This window comes from Oncorhynchus tshawytscha, linkage group LG12, assembly GCF_018296145.1.
Source record: "Oncorhynchus tshawytscha isolate Ot180627B linkage group LG12, Otsh_v2.0, whole genome shotgun sequence".
Lineage (NCBI taxonomy): Eukaryota > Metazoa > Chordata > Actinopteri > Salmoniformes > Salmonidae > Oncorhynchus > Oncorhynchus tshawytscha.
Genome location: NC_056440.1, coordinates 55,616,093 through 55,634,967, shown reverse-complemented (window position 1 = coordinate 55,634,967; position 18,875 = coordinate 55,616,093). Strand labels below are relative to the sequence as shown.

General features: G+C 42.9%; 1 protein-coding gene across 1 annotated transcript in view; it reads left to right on the top strand.

The window, feature by feature from the left end:
• Positions 1 to 6,797: 6,797 nt before the first annotated feature.
• LOC112232280 (potassium voltage-gated channel subfamily A member 1-like) overlaps positions 6,798 to 18,875 on the top strand; it is a 33,309-nt gene continuing 21,231 nt past the window's right edge. Inside the window, exons 1-2 of the mRNA XM_024399198.2 lie at positions 6,798 to 7,277; positions 7,622 to 11,210. Of these exons, the coding sequence (XP_024254966.1) occupies positions 8,152 to 10,110 (1,959 nt within the window). The 5' untranslated portion in view covers positions 6,798 to 7,277; positions 7,622 to 8,151 and the 3' untranslated portion in view covers positions 10,111 to 11,210. The remainder of the gene's footprint in view (positions 7,278 to 7,621; positions 11,211 to 18,875) is intronic.

The following is an 18,875-nucleotide window of genomic DNA, read 5'->3' as shown; positions in this document are numbered from 1 at the left end:
AATCGTGAAGAAGGCACGATTGATTTGCATTTTACTGCATGACATAAGTATTTGATCACCTACCAACCAGTAAGAATTCCGTCTCTCACAGACCTGTTAGTTTTTCTTTAAGAAGCATTACCTGTATTAACTGCACCTGTTTGAACTCGTTACCTGTATAAAAGACACCTGTCCACACACTCAATCAAACAGACTCCAACCTCTCCACAATGGCCAAGACCAGAGAGCTGTGTAAGGACATCAGGGATAAAATTGTAGACCTGCACAAGGCTGGGATGGGCTACAGGACAATAGGCAAGCAAATTGGTGAGAAGGCAACAACTGTTGGCGTAATTATTCGAAAATGGAAGAAGTTCAAGATGACGGTCAATCACCCTCAGTCTGGGGCTCCATACAAGATCTCACCTCGTGGGGCATCAATGATCATGAGGGAAGGTGAGGGATCAGCCCAGAACTACACGGCAGGACCTGGTCAATGACCTGAAGAGAGCTGGGACCACAGTCTCAAAGAAAACCATTCGTAACACACTACGCCGTCATGGATTAAAATCCTGCAGCGCACGCAAGGTCCCCCTGCTCAAGCCAGCGCATGTCCAGGCCCGTCTGAAGTTTGCCAATGACCATCTGGATGATCCAGAGGAGGAATGGGAGAAGGTCATGTGGTCTGATGAGACAAAAATAGAGATTTTTGGTCTAAACTCCACTCGCTGTGTTTGGAGGAAGAAGAAGGATGAGTACAACCCCAAGAACACCATCCCAACCGTGAAGCATGGAGGTGGAAACATCATTCTTTGGGGATGCTTTTCTGCAAATGGGACAGGACGACCACCGTATTGAGGGGAGGATGGATGGGGCCATGTATCACGAGATCTTGGCCAACAACCTCCTTCCCTCAGTAAGAGCATTGAAGATGGGTCTTGGCTGGGTCTTCCAGCATGACAACGACCCGAAACACACAGCCAGGGCAAATAAGGAGTGGCTCCGTAAGAAGCATCTCAAGGTCCTGAATAATTTTGCACGCCCAATTTTTCAGTTTTTGATTTGTTAAAAAAGTTTGAAATATCCAATAAATGTCGTTCCACTTCATGATTGTGTCCCACTTGTTGTTGATTCTTCACAAAGAAATACAGTTTTATATCTTTATGTTTGAAGCCTGAAATGTGGCAAAAGGTCGCAAAGTTCAAGGGGGCCGAATACTTTCGCAAGGCACTGTATATATAATAATGCCACATGCTATTAGTAGTACCTGCAGACCACGTAGACATTTCTCTTATAAATGCCTACAGACAGCGGTCAATTAAGCTTTCCATGGTACTGTTACGCCCCCGCTCTAGTCTTCTCATAAGACTAGTGAATAGCCTTCTCTCTATAAGACTATGGGTACCTTTTTATGTGTTACTCACATTCATTTTATTGGTTTGATATATTTTAATTTTTTATTTTAATACAAATTCATTTAAATGTACTTACTGAAATTCAGAAGACATGTCCCTCAATTGTTCACGGATGATGTGTCTCCTCCTGGGCAGCTCACAGTAAGGGTCTGGTCTGGGCAGGTCTCCTCCTCTTTTAGTCAGACGGAAATTCCCTCACACTTCATAAAATGCGTCACCAATTTTCCTTGCAGACCCCCACTGGAAAGCTCCACAGGCAGAATCAATAATCCTCTTCGTGACGCCAAATTGTTGTGTAAATTATTCACAGGGACACCTGAAGTCAATCTTAAATTAATAATTGTTTATTAACAATTAACTGGAGAGGTCGAAGTCAAACTTAGATGCATAAAGTACTGGTCTGAAGTGAGTTCCACCGGGGCAGTCCCGTTAGTTCTCTTACATTCAGTTGAAGTCGGAAGTTTACATATACCTGAGCCAAAAACATTTAAACTCAGTTTTTCACAATTCCTGACATTTAATCCTTGTAACAATTCCCTGTCTTAGGTCAGTTAGGACCATCACCGTATTTTAAGATTGTGAAATGTCAGAATAATAGTAGAGAGAATGATTTATTTCAGCTTTAATTTCTTTCATCACACTCCAAGTGGGTCAGAGGTTTACATACACTCAATTAGTATTTGGTAGCATTGCCTTTAAATTGTGGGTCAAACATTTCAGGTTGCCTTCCACAAGCATCCCACAATAAGTTGGATGAATTTTGGCCCATTCCTCCTGACAGAACTGATGTAACTGAATCAGGTTTGTAGGCCTCCTTGCTCGCACACGCTTTTTCAGTTCTGCCCACAAATTTTCTATAGGATTGAGGTCAGGGCTTTGTGATGGCCACTCCAATATCTTGACTTTGTTGTCCCACAACTTTGGAAGTATGCTTGGGATCATTGTCCATTTGGAAGACCCATTTGCAACCAAGCTTTATATTGCTGACTGATGTCTTGAGATGTTGCTTCAAAATAGTCTGTTGCTTCAAAATAGTCTGGCTTTTTTGGGGGGCGGTTTTGGAGCCGTGGCTTCTTCCTTGCTGAGCGGCATTTCAGGTTATGTCGCTATAGGACTTGTTTTACTATGGATACAGATACTTTTGTACCTGTTTCCTCCAGCATCTTCACAAGGTCCTTTGATGTTGTTCTGGGATTGATTTGCACTTTTCGCACCAAAGTGCGTTCATCTCTAAGAGACAGAACGCGTCTCCTTCCTGAGCGGTATGACAGCTGCGTTGTCCCATGGTGTTTATACTTGCGTACTATTGTTTGTACAGATGAACGTGGTGCCTTCAGGCGTTTGGAAATTGCTCCCAAGGATGAACCAGACATTTGGAGGTCTACAATTATTTTTCTGAGGTCAGCTGATTTCTTTTGATTTTCCCATGATGTCAAGCAAAGAGGCACTGAGTTTGAAGGTAGGCCTTGACATACACCCACAGGTACACCTTCAATTGACTCAAATTATGTCAATTAGCCTATCAGAAGCTTCTAAAGCCATAACATAATTTTCTGGAATTTTCGAGGCTGAGGCACAGTCAACTTAGTGTATGTAAACTTCTGACCCACTGGAATCGTGACACAGAGAATTATAAGTTAAATAATCTGTCTGTAAACAATTGTTGGAAAAAATAATTGTGTCATGCACAAAGTAGATGTCCAAACTGACATGCCAAAACTATAGTTTGTTAACAAGAAATTTGTGGAGTGGTTGAAAAACGAGTTTTAATGACTCCAACCTAAGTTTATGTAAACTTCCGACTTCAACTGTATATTTGGATTTGTTTAACACTTTTTTACACTCCATGATTCTGTATGTGTTATTTCATAGTTTTGATATCTTCACTATTATTCTACAATGTAGAAAATATAAAAAATAAAGAAAAACCCTGGAATGAGTAGGTGCGTCCAAACTTTTGACTGGTACTGTACGTATATCGTGCATTCGGAAAGTATTTAGACCTTATGACCTTTCCCACATTTTGTTAAGTCACAGCCTTATTCTAAAATTGATTAAAACCTTTTTCTTGTCGTCAACCAACCTACTCACAATAACACATAATGACAAAGCAAAAACAGGTTTTAAGACATTTTTGTTTATAAAATAAATAAATCAAATGAAATGTCACGTTTACATAAGTATCCAGACCCTTTACTCAGTACTTTGTTGACGCACCTTTGCCAGTGATTACAGCATCAAGTCTTCTTGGGTATGACGCTACAAGCTTGGCACACCTGTATTTGGGTAGTTTCTCCCAGTCCGGGCTCTGGCTAAGCCACTTAAGGACATTCAGAGACTTGTCCTGAAGCCACTCCTGCGTTGTCTTGGCTGTGTGCTTAGGGTCGATGTCCTAAGGTGAACCTTCGGCCCAGTCTGAGGTCCTGGGTGCTCCGTAGCAGGTTTTCATCAATGATCTCTCTGTACTTTGTATGTTCATCTTTGCCTTGATCCTGACTAGTCTCCTAATCCCTGCTGCTGAAAAACATCCCCTTAGCATGATGCTGCCACTACCATGCTACAATGTAGGGATGGTGCCAGGTTTCCTCCAGACATGACGCTTGGCATTCAGGCATAATCGTTCAATCTTGGTTTCATCAGACCAGAGAATCTTATTTCTCATGGTCTGAGAGTCTTTAGGTGCCAAACTCCAAGCGGGCTGTCATGTACATTTTACTGAGGAGTGGCTTCTGTCTGGCCACTCTACCATAAAGGCCTGATTGATGAAGTGCTGCAGAGATGGTTGTCCTTCTTGAAGGTTCTACCATATCCACAGAGGAACTCTAGAGCTCTGTCAGAGTGCCCATCGGGTTCTTGCTCACCTCCCTGACCAATGCCCTTCTCCCCTGATTGCTCAGTTTGGCCGGGCAGCCAGCTCTAGGAAGAGTCTTGGTGGTTCCAAACTTCTTCCATTTAAGAATGACGGAGGCCACTGTGTTCTTGGGGACCTTCAATGCTGTAGACATTTTTTGGTACCCTTCCCCAGATCTGTGCCTCGACACAATCCTGTCTCAGAACACTACAGACAATTCCTTCCATCTCATGGCTTGGTTTTTGCTCTGACATACACTGTCAACCGTGGGACCTTATATAGACAGATCTGTGCCTTTCCATGACTAATCAATTGAATTTACCACAGGTGGACTCCAATCAAGTTGTAGAAACATCCAAGGATGATCAATGGAAACCGGATGCACCTGAGCTCAATTTCGAGTCTCATAGCAAAGGTTCTGAATAGTTATGTAAATAAGGTATTTTTATTTTTAATAAAATTTGCAAACATTTCTAAAAACCTGTTTTCACTTTGTCATTATGGGGTATTGTGTGTAGATTTCTAAGGATTTGTATTATTTAATCCATTTTAGAATAAGGCTATAACATAACAAAATGTGGAAAAATTCAATGGGTCTGAATACTTTCCGAAGTCACTGTCTCGACCCCGCCCTGTGCAACTGGGTACTGGACTTCCTGACGGGCCGCCCCCAGGTGGTGAGGGTAGGCAACAACATCTCCTCCCCGCTGATCCTCAACACTGGGGCCCCACAAGGGTGCGTTCTGAGCCCTCTCCTGTACTCCCTGTTCACCCACGACTGCGCGGCCATGCGCGCCTCCAACTCAATCATCAAGTTTGCGGACGACACAACAGTGGTAGGCTTGATTACCAACAACGACGAGACGGCCTACAGGGAGGAGGTGAGGGCCCTCGGAGTGTGGTGTCAGGAAAATAACCTCACACTCAACGTCAACAAAACTAAGGAGATGATTGTGGACTTCAGGAAACAGCAGAGGGAACACCCCCATCCACATCGATGGAACAGTAGTGGAGAGGGTAGCAAGTTTTAAGTTCCTCGGCATACACATCACAGACAAACTGAATTGGTCCACTCACACAGACAGCATCGTGAGGAAGGCGCAGCAGCGCCTCTTCAACCTCAGGAGGCTGAAGAAATTCGGCTTGTCACCAAAAGCACTCACAAACTTCTACAGATGCACAATCGAGAGCATCCTGGCGGGCTGTATCACCGCCTGGTATGGCAACTGCACCGCCCTCAACCGTAAGGCTCTCCAGAGGGTAGTGAGGTCTGCACAACGCATCACCGGGGGCAAACTACCTGCCCTCCAGGACACCTACACCACCCGATGCTACAGGAAGGCCATAAAGATCATCAAGGACATCAACCACCCGAGCCACTGCCTGTTCACCCCGCTGCCATCCAGAAGGCGGGGTCAGTACAGGTGCATCAAAGCTGGGACCGAGAGACTGAAAAACAGCTTCTATCTCAAGGCCATCAGACTGTTAAACAGCCACCACTAACATTGAGTGGCTACTGCCAACACACTGTCAATGACACTGACTCTACTCCAGCCACTTTAATCATGGGAATTGATGGGAAATGATGTAAATATATCACTAGCCACTTTAAACAATGCTACCTTATATAATGTTACTTACCCTACATTGTTCATCTCATATGCATACGTTGATACTGTACTCTATATCATCGACTGCATCCTTATGTAATACATGTATCACTAGCCACTTTAACTATGCCACTTGGTTTACATACTTATCTCATATGTATATACTGTACTCGATATCATCTACTGTATCTTGCCTATGCTGCTCTGTACCATCACTCATTCATATATCCTTATGTACATATTCTTTATCCCCTTACACTGTGTATGACAGTAGTTTTTTTTTTGGAATTGTTAGTTAGATTACTTGCTCGTTATTACTGCATTGTCGGAACTAGAAGCACAAGCATTTCGCTACACTCGCATTAACATCTGCTAACCATGTGTATGTGACAAATAAAATTTGATTTGATTTGATTTGATTTGATTTTAATATCCATTAGAATATCAGTCTACAGTTACCATAACATCAGGTTAACTTTGGCCTATATACTATTCTATTCGATAATGGAATTCTCTAAATGTAGGCATAAGTTAATTGCAAGTAGTCCATTAGGTCAATACTTTGAAGACAGGTCCATATCTGCCTCTACTTCTTTCTGAAGCTGAATAGAGACACAGATTTGCTTTCCATTTTATACCATTTGTTATTCCTGTTTTATTCGTTTTTTTGCTTGCATTAGCTTTGAGATGTTATTAGGTGAGGTGCTCATCAGGTGCAGGATGCATGTGCCCCATGTCTTTCGATCTGGTTGCATAGTAGATGGTCAAATGATATCAATGGCATTTTGGAGGGTTACCTTTGATTGATGGCAACAGTTACATTTGACCATGCCAGTGTTAGAAGTGGTGGTGGCTGAGGTGCGTAGTGACCCGCTCTATCCACTGGGGGATGATCGAGCTCTGCCTGCGCTGCGGCACATGCTCGACTTGGACGAGGCACAACTCCTCAATAACACGCACAATGGGAAATTGGGGAGGTAGAGGCAACGGACAGATGTGTGATGCGCTTACTTAACCGTGGGCGATTTCACATATCAACATAAACTTTTATTTGCCCTCTCTCCGACGCAGCTTCTTTGACCAGGCTGAGCTATTGATACTCGCTAGACCTGCGTTTTATATATATTTTTGCTGCCAGCACCGATGCAGCGGTGGATCTTTTTTTTCGGGAATGGGGATGATACTCAATAAATAGATCCTGTTGAATTGAGACAAGACAACGCCGAGACGCGTCCAAAAAGTGTAATCCCTCGAGTGCAATCGAACACAGATGTATAGGTGATATGTTCGCCGGTTGGATACGTCGAGGGATTTTAATATTCCCAAAACAAGATGCGAAATTGGGCAAACCAAGGAATTGCATCCTCACCTACAGCACATTTTGTAAGGTGCTGAGACGATTTCGTTCGGCCTTTATCATATGTAAGTGGAATGTCTAAATGAATGAAGGTGGGGCATTTTTTTAACAGAGTGAACACAATTCCGTGCGTAATTTAAAGAATGTTTACACAGACAAATGTTGCAGTTATCATGCGTTGTCTTCTGTTGCCATGTTAGTTATTATTATTATTAGTAGTATGATTAATGATTAATTCGTGTTATAAATATTGTCATTATAATTACTGTTATTATTAGACTTGTGTTTTCTGCTCTTAAGTTGGTGATGCGACGTCGGCTATAGTGCATGCATCGCCCAAACAGGGGACATGCATTTGAATACATACATTTGTAGGTTGTCTAATCGAACTGCTGTTTCTCCCTTGCAGCTGCTTAAGACGTCAGAGGAATAAAGTCATTCAGAATCACTGAAGGTGTACAGCATAAAAGGGCCGGTATTCTCATCACCTAAAATGGCAACCAGGAGGGACCACGAAAAGGCAAAAATGCCGTATTTCTGCAAGTACTCACACTGGAGTTAAGCACCTGAGGGACAAATTAGGTGGTTTTGTGAATATATTGTCCAATATCTGGTGATATCTGGCCTACCCATCCACAGCCTATATTCACTTGGCTGTAATAATGATGTCATAAAATAAATGAGGAGTCAGTTTACAAAAATATATTCATGTGATTTTTGTCAACGACAATGTGAACTATATTCCAAAAATTGACCTTTAATTACGCATTCTTAACTCACCTAAGACTCACTGAATAACAGGTGCCTGCTATCTGTCAAAGCAGGATCAACCAACCTGTGCGCCCTTTGCTACAATTTGCTACTTTCCATTGTCCTACACGAGTCGTCGCTAAAGGGATTATATCATTCACTCAGAACTGAATTTACACCCTTCTCAAAATGGAGTTTGCCATGATAGGTGCAGATAATGGGTGCAAAACTCGACTGCCTTACGGGTATGCTCGCGCACGGGAAAGGGAGCACGAAAGGGAGAGACAGGTACAGCAGGCAACAGCCGCTGCGGAAGGTGCAGCAAGTGGAGAGGGGGGGGAGTCCTCTGGCCATCTCCTTAACAACCACCAGCAGCATCAGTCTCGCACCGCCTCCTCATCAAATGCCAACAACAGTAGCGGCAGTACCGCCTCGCGCCCCTCCTCTTCGCAACAGCCACAGCAGCACTACCATGAGTCCGAGCAGCAGGTTCTCAGAGAAAGGAAAAAGCAACGCGGCGTAGGACGTTGGAGAAGGAGTCGCCAGACTCTCGGTGGGGATTTGCGCCACTCGGAGTTGGCGCTACTTGGATCAGAGGAGGATATGATAGAGGAGGACGAGGCGGAAGGCGGGGAAGAGGAGGACAGGGGAAGCAAGAGTTCCAGTTTTCTCTGTAATATGGATGATGAAGAGACTGTCTCACTCACAGACAGACGTCCCCAATCAGGATACGCAAATGTTTACAGTGAATATGGGTGCAGCGAAAGAGTTGTTATTAATGTGTCGGGACTAAAGTTTGAAACTCAACTTAAGACTCTCACACAGTTTCCTGACACTCTTTTGGGAGACCCGGACAAACGAATCAGGTACTTCGACCCTCTAAGGAATGAATATTTTTTTGACAGGAACCGACCAAGCTTCGACGCTATTCTTTATTATTACCAGTCAGGGGGGCGACTGAAGAGACCCCAAAATGTACCTTTTGACATCTTCTCTGAGGAGGTGAAATTCTATGAACTCGGAGAGGAGGCAATACTGAAGTTTCGGGAGGATGAGGGTTTTGTCAAAGAGGAAGAGAAACTCTTACCAGAGGACGAGTTCAAACGCCAAGTTTGGCTTCTTTTTGAATACCCAGAGAGCTCACAACCTGCGAGAGGGATTGCAGTCGTGTCCGTTTTAGTCATCGTTATATCAATAGTCATTTTCTGTATGGAAACGTTGCCAGAGTTCAGGGACGAAAAAGAATACCTTAAACCACGAGACAATTCGACAGAACCTCATGGACAGACTCCTTTTAACGACCCTTTTTTCATTGTGGAGACGGTATGCATTATTTGGTTTTCATTTGAGATTATAGTGCGCTTCTTTGCAAGTCCAAGTAAAACGGATTTCTTTAAAAACATTATGAATACTATAGACATTGTATCCATTTTGCCTTATTTCATCACGCTCGGCACAGATCTTGCTCAACAGCAAGGCAAAGGGGACCAGGCAATGAGTTTTGCAATATTGAGAATAATCCGCCTTGTCAGAGTCTTTCGCATCTTTAAACTCTCCAGGCACTCCAAAGGACTGCAGATCCTCGGACATACCCTCCGCGCCAGTATGAGGGAACTAGCGCTTCTGATTTTCTTCCTCGTTATTGGTGTTATTTTGTTCTCAAGTGCAGTGTACTTCGCCGAGGCAGACGAACCCGCGTCTCAATTCACAAGTATTCCCGACGCTTTTTGGTGGGCTGTCGTCACTATGACCACGGTCGGATATGGAGACATGAAACCAATTACTGTCGGTGGCAAGATAGTGGGCTCGCTCTGTGCCATAGCGGGTGTGTTAACCATAGCTCTTCCAGTGCCCGTCATTGTATCCAACTTCAATTACTTCTACCACAGGGAGACTGATAATGAAGCAGACCCGCCACCGGTTGTTGAAGCCCCACCACCTGTCTGCCCCTATTTCCCCAACTTTCTTAAAAAATTCAAAGGGTCCCCCTCGGGCTCTTCGCTGGGTGATAAAGCAGAGTACATGGAGATGGAAGAGGGGGTAACGGAGTCGCTGTGTGGGGTGGATACAAGCCTGAGTAAAGGAAACGGGACAGACATTGGCAGGAAAAACAGTACAAGTTCAAAGTCACAACAAACTGACGTGTGATGACAAAACAACAACATTATTCTCGTGAAGAAAGATATGCTGTCATATCACACACACATAGGTGGTCCGACTCACACAAGTGCGCACTTGCGCGCATGCACACACACACTTTATATTTAGCTAGACCTTGGGAAGCTCAAACGTGGTGTTTTATTCTGCTTAGAGGAATATAGGCCTACGGATTTATAACTATTATGACCAATGTAATCCGATGATATCAGATACAGGCTACCTATCTGGGCCTCGTAAATCTACAAATAAAATCGAAAATATTTAAGGGACAGGCTATGCACTTTATCAGTTTCATTTGTCAATAATGGAAGGGGAGATGTAGTTATTGTTTTGCTGTTATGCGATAAAGTCCAAGTTTATAGTAGGCCTAGTTTGCACTATTGTAAAAGCTTGTTTGAGACGCTGACTTTCAAGAGAGATAGACTTGGAAGTTATGCTGAGAGACAGGAACTGTAGGACATATGGCAACCTAGACACCCTTTGTCTGACATAATGAGCATTGAGATGTTTTTATTCTGAACAATAATGAATTCTTATTGCGTTTCAGTGTAGGTCTAACCCCTCTGTGTACACAATAAAATAATCATTCAATATCGATCGGAAACATTGAAATAGCTAAATCATTTGTGAGATTCTTGAGTAAATGAGCATGATGCCTATTTTGGCAGCACACTGAGGTCAACAAGGGAGACGCTTGGCAAACAACATTCTTTGCAATGATCAGGACAAAATGAAGCCTTCTATTGACCGAACACCGAGGTGAAGCACAGGAGTTACACTAGCTACTCTGCAGACTGACATGAGAAATTGCTCCACACTGGCTGTCACGAGAGGTCCTGCACGGGATATCTTGCGCCACTACAACTCCGTCCCTTTAAAACCACCTCAAACTAACTGACAATATCCCTTTACACGGACGTTGACTGAAGCTTATCTGGGGAAAAAATGACTGTCATCATGGAAACTTTGGGTTTGTGAACTTAATCTCTTATTTGTTGGACAGTGCACATTTCTCTAAAATGAGAAAGGAAGGTCTGTTGGTCATCCCAGAAAGCACCAAGATCTCCAGCAGGCGGTTGTTTTCCAAGGTATGTTCACCTTTTAAATACAATCACCATGTGATGTGGTTTTCTGTATATGAGCTTCACACACACACACACACACACACACACACACACACACACTGATGTCACCGTACACATCATGCGACACACTCTGGAAACATTCGGAGACATTCCAAATGAATTGCTGAAAAACTTAGTTGCTTGCTGCATGTTTTTGAATCAGGTCAGGTACGGTCATACTACACCCACATTTCTAGAAGGATATACATACATTTCAAACTACATTCAATGATACAACAATCCAAAAAGTAAGATATGCGCGCGCGCAAAGGGATAACGTGACACACTTTTTTCATTGACGGTAGTGATGCCATTACATATGAATAGACTAGGCCAACTGTAACAAAACAAACGATAATGTGCTGCACGGGCCACTACTAGCCTGCTGATAGCATTCATTTAATCTGTCACCCGAAACTACTTGGTTGTACAGCCCCAATACACACACGCACAAACACACACTCTTGATGTTGACAGCATTGATACTTTTGCGGCCCTGACATTCTGCCTAATATAAAAATAAAATATTTCAAACTGAGTTGTACAAAGCAATATTTGTATATTCTCTGCACTCAGAGCTCTGTGTCTTTATCCAGAAAACCTGTCATCGCCTGTCAGACAAACACATTCACTGGTATTCATTGTTCTTTTGAAACGGTACATCCAGACACACAAAGCGGCTGGCTCAATGTGTTTTGTTACTGCATCAATACACTGTAATTAGTTATGTTAAAAAGTTGCTGTGGAGCAAATCCTCATCAAAAAGGTTAACGGCATCTGCTTGCCGTTTCCCCAGCATGGCATCAACGCCTTCAATTTAAACTTGTTTTACGTGAACCGTGCCGTCATAATGGTTACGCTACCCGACTTATGACAACGAAATGGTAAGCCTGTGTCGGCTACGGATACTGTTTGCCATCAAACTTGGTTAAAAATGGGTTGGGACATCACAGGTCAAAGTCAGATGTCAAAAGTTTACATTATTATGAGTGTGTTTGACCTCTGATGTCATGTGCAAGACAGTCTTTGCAGTGTCAATTGTTACCATACACTCACCACATATGATGAGTAGGATAAATTAGTGTAAGACTTTCAGATTTTCATGGGGTTTCCTCATCTCCAGGCATCAATTCAAAGGATTCAGTGTTCATTTGGATGGCTGTTGCTATATGCGACCTTTGGTGACCCTGGCAAGTCAATTTGTGTACACTGTATTTGGTTTAGTGCGTTTCCCCATTGAGGCTGTATGCACAACCAGTCTGACTGAAGCTACGTACTGTATGTGTGGAACACTCTGTGAATTTACAGAGTGGGTCAGATCTGATCAAAAAGATAAAAAACACTTCACTTCGCACAAAGTTATCTCTCTCTCCCTTTTATGTTTTATTCCATTGGGAATAACAGGTACAAACTTTGCTCTGATTCAAAAACATAGTAAATGTATGTTTGGGCCTTCTCTAGTACAGTTTATGTTATACAGTATAATACAATATAAACTCAGCAAAAAATAAATGTCCTCTCACTGTCAACTGTGTTTATTTTCAGCAAACTTAACATGTGTAAATATTTGTATGAACATTACAAAATGTCAACAACCGAGACATAAACTGAACAAGTTCCACAGACATGTGACTAACAGAAATGGAATAATATGTCCCTGAACAAAGGGGGGTTAAAATCAAAAGTAACAGTCAGTACCTGGTGTGGCCACCAGCTGCATTAAGTACTGCAGTGCATCTCCTCCTCATGGACTGCACCAGATTTGCTCATTCTTGCTGTGAGATGTTACCCCACTCTTCCACCAAGGCACCTGAAAGTTCCCGGACATTTCTGGGGGGAATAGCCCTAGCCCTCACCCTCCGATCCAACAAGTCCCAGACGTGCTCAATGGGATTGAGATCCGGGCTCTTCACTGGTCATGGCAGAACACTGACATTCCTGTCTTTCCAGGAAATCTCTCACAGAACGAGCAGTATGGCTGGTGGCATTGTCATGCTGGAGGGTCATGTCAGGAAGGGTACCACATGAGGGAGTAATGTGGAATAATGTGTCCCTGAACAAGGGGGGGGGGTCAAAATCAAAAGTAACAGTCAGTATCTGGTGTGGCCACCAGCTGCATTAAGTACTGCAGTGCATCTCCTCCTCATGGACTGCACCAGATTTGCTCATTCTTGCTGTGAGATGTTACCCCACTCTTCCACCAAGGCACCTGAAAGTTCCCAGACATTTCTGGGGGGAATGGCCCTAGCCCTCACCCTCCGATCCAACAAGTCCCAGACGTGCTCAATAGGATTGTGATCCGGGCTCTTCACTGGCCATGGCAGAACACTGACATTCCTGTCTTTGCAGGAAATCTCTCACAGAACAAGCAGTATGGCTGATGGCATTGTCATGCTGAAGGGTCATGTCAGGAAGGGTACCACATGAGGGAGGAAGATGTCTTCCCTGTAACGCACAGCGTTGAGATTGCCTGCAATGACAACAAGCTCAGTCCGATGACACACCTCCCCAGACCGTGATGGACCCTCCACCTCCAAACTGATCCCGCTCCAGAGTACAGGCCTTGGTGTAACTCTCATTCCTTCGACGATAAACGCGAATCCGACCATCACCCCTGGTGAGACAAAACCATGACAAAAGCACTTTTTGCCAGTCCTGACTGGTCCAGCGACGGTGGGTTTGTGCCCATAGTCAACTTTGTTGCCGGTGATGTCTGGTGAGGACCTGCCTTACAACAGGCCTACAAGCCCTCAGTCCAGCCTCTCAGCCTATTGCGTACAGCCTGAGCACTGATGGAGGGATTGTGCGTTCCTGGTGTAACTCGTGCAGTTGTTGTTGCCATCTGTACCTGTCTCGCAGGTGTGATGTTCGGATGTACCGATCCTGTGCAGCTGTTGTTACACGTGGTCTGACACTGCGAGGACGATCAGCTGTCCGTCCTGTCTCCCTATGCGCTGTCTTAGGCGTCTCACAGTACGGACATTGCAATTTATTACCCTGGCCACATCTGCAGTCCCCATGCCTCCTTGCAGCATGCCTAAGGCACGTTCACGCAGATGAGCAGGGACCCTGGGCATCTTTCTTTTGGTGTTTTCCAGAGTCAGTAGAAAGGCCTCTTTAGTGTCCTAAGTTTTCATAACTGTGACCTTAATTGCCTACCGTTTGTAAGCTGTTAGTGTCTTAACGACCATTCCACAGGTGCATGTTCATGAATTGTTTTTAGTTCATTGAACAAGCACGGTAAACAGTGTTTAAACCCATTACAATGAAGATCTATGAAGTTATTTGGATTTTTACGAATTATCTTTGAAAGACAAGGTCCTGAAAAAGGGAAGTTTATTTTTTGGCTGAGTTTAATATATGCCATTTAGCAGATGCTTTTATCCAAAGCAATGTACAATGCCTTGCAAAAGTATTCAGACCCCTTGGATTTCTTTGTGTTACAAAGTGGTATTAAAATGGATTTAATCAACAACAAAAAATGTTTACACTCTACACAAAATACTCTGGAATGTCAAAGTGGAAGAACAATCATAACTTTATTTAAGATGAATGAAACATGTGTAAATACAATATAGTCATTGCATAAGTATTCAGCTCCCTGAGTCCATACTGTACATGTTAGAAACACCTTTGGTAGCAATTACAGCTGTGAGCCTTCTTGGGTAAGTCTTTAAGAGTTTTGCACACCTGGATTGTGCAATATTGGCCTATTATTCTTTAAACAATTCTCCAAGCTCTGTCAAATTGTTGGGGATCATGGCTGGACAGCCATTTTCAAGTCTTGCCATAGTATTTCAAGCAGATTTAGGTCAAAATTGTAACTTGGCCACTTAGGAACATTCACTGTCTTCTTGGTAAGCAACTTCAGTTTAGATTTGGCCTTGTGTTGTGGGCTGTTGTCCTGCTGAAAGGTGCCTGGTGTAAAGCAGACGGAAGCAGGTTTGCTCTAGGGTTTTACCTGTGCTTAGCCCTGTCCCGTTTCTTTTTACTCCCCAGCATTTGCCGATGTCAAGCATACCCATACCATGATCCAGCCACCACCATGCTTGAAAATAAGGAAACAGTTACTCAGTGATGCCCCAAACATAGCGCTTCTCATTTAACCTTTATTTAACTAGGCAAGTCAGTTAAGAACAAATTCTTTGTTACAACGACGGCCTACCCCAGCCAAACCCTAAAGACGCTGGGCCAATTGTGCGCCGCCCTATGGGACTCCCAATCACGGCCGGTTGTGATACAGCCCAGGACCAAACCAGGGTCTGTAGTGACACCTCTAGCACTGAGATGCAGTGCCTTAGGCTGCTGCGCCCCTCGGGAGCCCAGTGTTTTCCTTTGCCTTTTTCAGTATTGTTTATGGCCTTGTTGCAAAGAAGATACATATTTTGTATGTACATTTATTTATTTGGTATTTTTGTGTTCTTCTTTTCTCTCTGTTGATCCATCCTCAGTCCTCTCCCATCACAGCCATTGAACTCTGTAGCTGTTTTAAAATCACAAATGGCCTCATGGCAACATCCCTGACCAGTTTCATTCCTGTCCTACAGCTCAGTTCAGAATGATGACTGTATCTTTGAGGTGTTTGGTTGGTTTAATATACAGTATAATCCACAACATAACTTTTAACTTGACCATGCTTAAAAATATATTCATTATCTGATTTGTTATTGTTAATTATCTACCAATACCTGCCCTTTTTTTACGAGGCTTTCGAAAACCTCCCTGTTCTTTGTAGTTGAATCTGTGCTTGAAATGCAATACTTGACTGAGGGACCTTACAGATGTTGTATGTATGTATGTGAGGATGGGTTAGTCATTTAAAAATCATGTCAACCCCTATTATTTCACACAGAGTGAGTCCATGTAACTTTTATATGATTTGTTAAGCCAAATTTTACTCCTGAACGAATTCAGGCTTGCCTAAACAAAGGGGCTGAATCCTTATGCACTATTTTTAACCATTTTTAGTTATTGACTTTTTTAAGAATCTAATTCATTGATTTTTTTGCATTTTTCTACCGCTTTGACTTTACATAGTATTTTCTGTGTATTGTTGACAAAAAAAATGTACAAAAAAATCTATTTTAATCGCACTTTGTAACACAATAAAATGTGAAGAAATCCGAGGGGCCTTTTACGTACGGATGGTACCAGGAATCAAACCCACTATCCTGGTGTTGCAAGCATCATGCTCAACCAGTTGAGCTACAGAGAACTCTTTGGACATGTGCAGTATGTCTGGGCCTCCGTCTGACATATTTATAGACGATGCTATGTCGTATTGCATTGCAATTCCAAGTTACACAAATATTGCGTGCGCATGGAAACTGAAAGGCTAATCTGTATGGAAACAATCCTACTGTAGTTCTCAATTGCAGAAGAGATTAACTAATGTACATGAGGAAGCTTTAGTAGACTAACCTCTGTGTAAATGGAACTACCCCACTTGAGGTTTCAATGTTGAAGTCACATAGTATGCCTCCATTGAAAGATAACAACCCAAGTCTTTGTTAACAACACAAAATCTCACGGCGGATCTTTCCAATGAGCTGAATTCATCTGACAATGCGCACAGGAGTCGATTATGTTACCTCATTCTAGACATGTACATAATTGTGCTAGTCACACATATGCTTTAGTGTAGGGTTCCAGGGTTTCCTGACTCACACGTATGGCGATAATGGTTGTCGCGTGATGTTACAGTATAATGACAGTAGTTACACTCTTATTACAGACTAATGAAAAAGCATGATTTATGGTAAGGTGACGTAAAATGCTACCAAGTCTTTGTAGACTACGAGTCTTTGTCGTTGTGAGTCTTTATAGTCTTAATGAGCGGAGCTCGGAAGTGTGTATATAGTCCACAGAATTGACTAAAGTTTGGAGTCACACATGTAACTGGGGCAGGAGGAAATTAAATCCTGGCACACCGCTGGACAGGTAAGCACTTCCCAGAGATGTCACATGGAGTCTTACTCAGACTTGGTTGTCCCTCGGGGTGCAAGCGAAGGCCCTGCAGAGATGCAGTGGTAGTGTATTAACAAGCTCGAGATTTAATCCAACACAACAGCTGCTCAACCGTGAAACTTTTTCTTCCTGACGACGCGGGCTGGTGACTGGAAGGCTAGCGGCCTGCTGGTAAACTTTAGTGGCTCCAGATGTGTCATCAGCTGTGGGAGTCTTGAACGGAGCGTTGAGATAAGCAATGAATGAGTAAGCGGAGTTTCGCTGGTTGTCGTAAACACCTAACGAACAACATCATATGAGCTGTACAGTGTAAACTACTCATGTAGTGTTCAAATGCAAGATTGATTGCGCAGGGTTGAACAATCTGGTCAAGTAACAAGGCAAAAAGTTAAAGTAGATGGAGTTTTGAATAGTAGTTGATATCACGAAGGCCTATAGATAATGCAACAAGGTTATTTGTGTAATCCAACCACGAAATGACAAAATATGTGAAGAAGGTAAACCACTTAATTCATTTGTTTTTCCATGATTCGATCCTAAGTAAAATCATGGTTTACAATTAGATTAAAAGCACACGTTGTGCATTGGATACCATATATAATGAAATTTAATGAGCAACGTGATCATGTTCCTAGTCGGGGATATATGTAATCGAGCACACTAATTCTTCACTCGTGACTAATCAAGGCCACCCCCAATGGACGTTGAAACAATCAACCCTGGATGAGCCGTGATACGTGATCAGAGCCTCCCTCTGTATCGATCAGCTTATGTAAACGTAAGCCTGCATTCCCAAAATCAAAGCAGTGGCATCTCTAGTCCAGGTGGAGCCAAAATGGCTGCCAGAAATGAAGACCCAGTAGAAATGAAGACCCATTCTCCCACTCCCTCTCTGTGCTCTCCTGCTTTGGAGTGACTGGAAGCTTTTACATGGAGTGATTAATGCTAGCTCTCCAGGGCCCTGGGTGTATCGGTGCATGTGTGCTGTACACAAGGAGCCAGCCTACAGGGGCCTCCACTCACTGTTGATGACTCAGAAGGCAGCCCGGAGGACTACAAAGACCAAGATCCCCCACATAAAGTGCATGGGAGTTGCTGTTCAGTAAAAATGATGAACATTCTGATAAATGAAAGAGTACCCTTATTTTTATAGTGCTTGACATGCCACATGTTTTTTTTTTCAACTATATGGTTAGGTCAAGGGAAGCAAGCAGAATCATATTTTCTCAAAGTAAAATGATTCAAACCAGGTAACAATTTACATCATGAAGGTATGCTTTGTAAAGGGTTTGTAAAGTGGTTTATAGACTATGTATTATACGTTTATAGGTGGTTTATAATAAATAGCTATATTCGTTCATTGAAATTGTGATTGACAAATTGTGAGACTAATATTAGTTATACCTGCTTATTATTATCTATAGATGAATAATGAACAGTCCATAAGATACTTATAATCCCATTATAAACCCTTTATAAAGTATGCTTAAATGTAGTGTTACCCAAAATCAATTGGCCGTTTTCAAGAAAAAGTTGAAACTCTTGGTTGTAATTGGTCTAGGACAGAGTCAAAGGGAGCTGTTTTTAAACCAACCGAGATACGTATTTACAGAAATACTGCTGAGGGGTGGAGAATGCTGTTGTTTACTTTATATTGCTGAC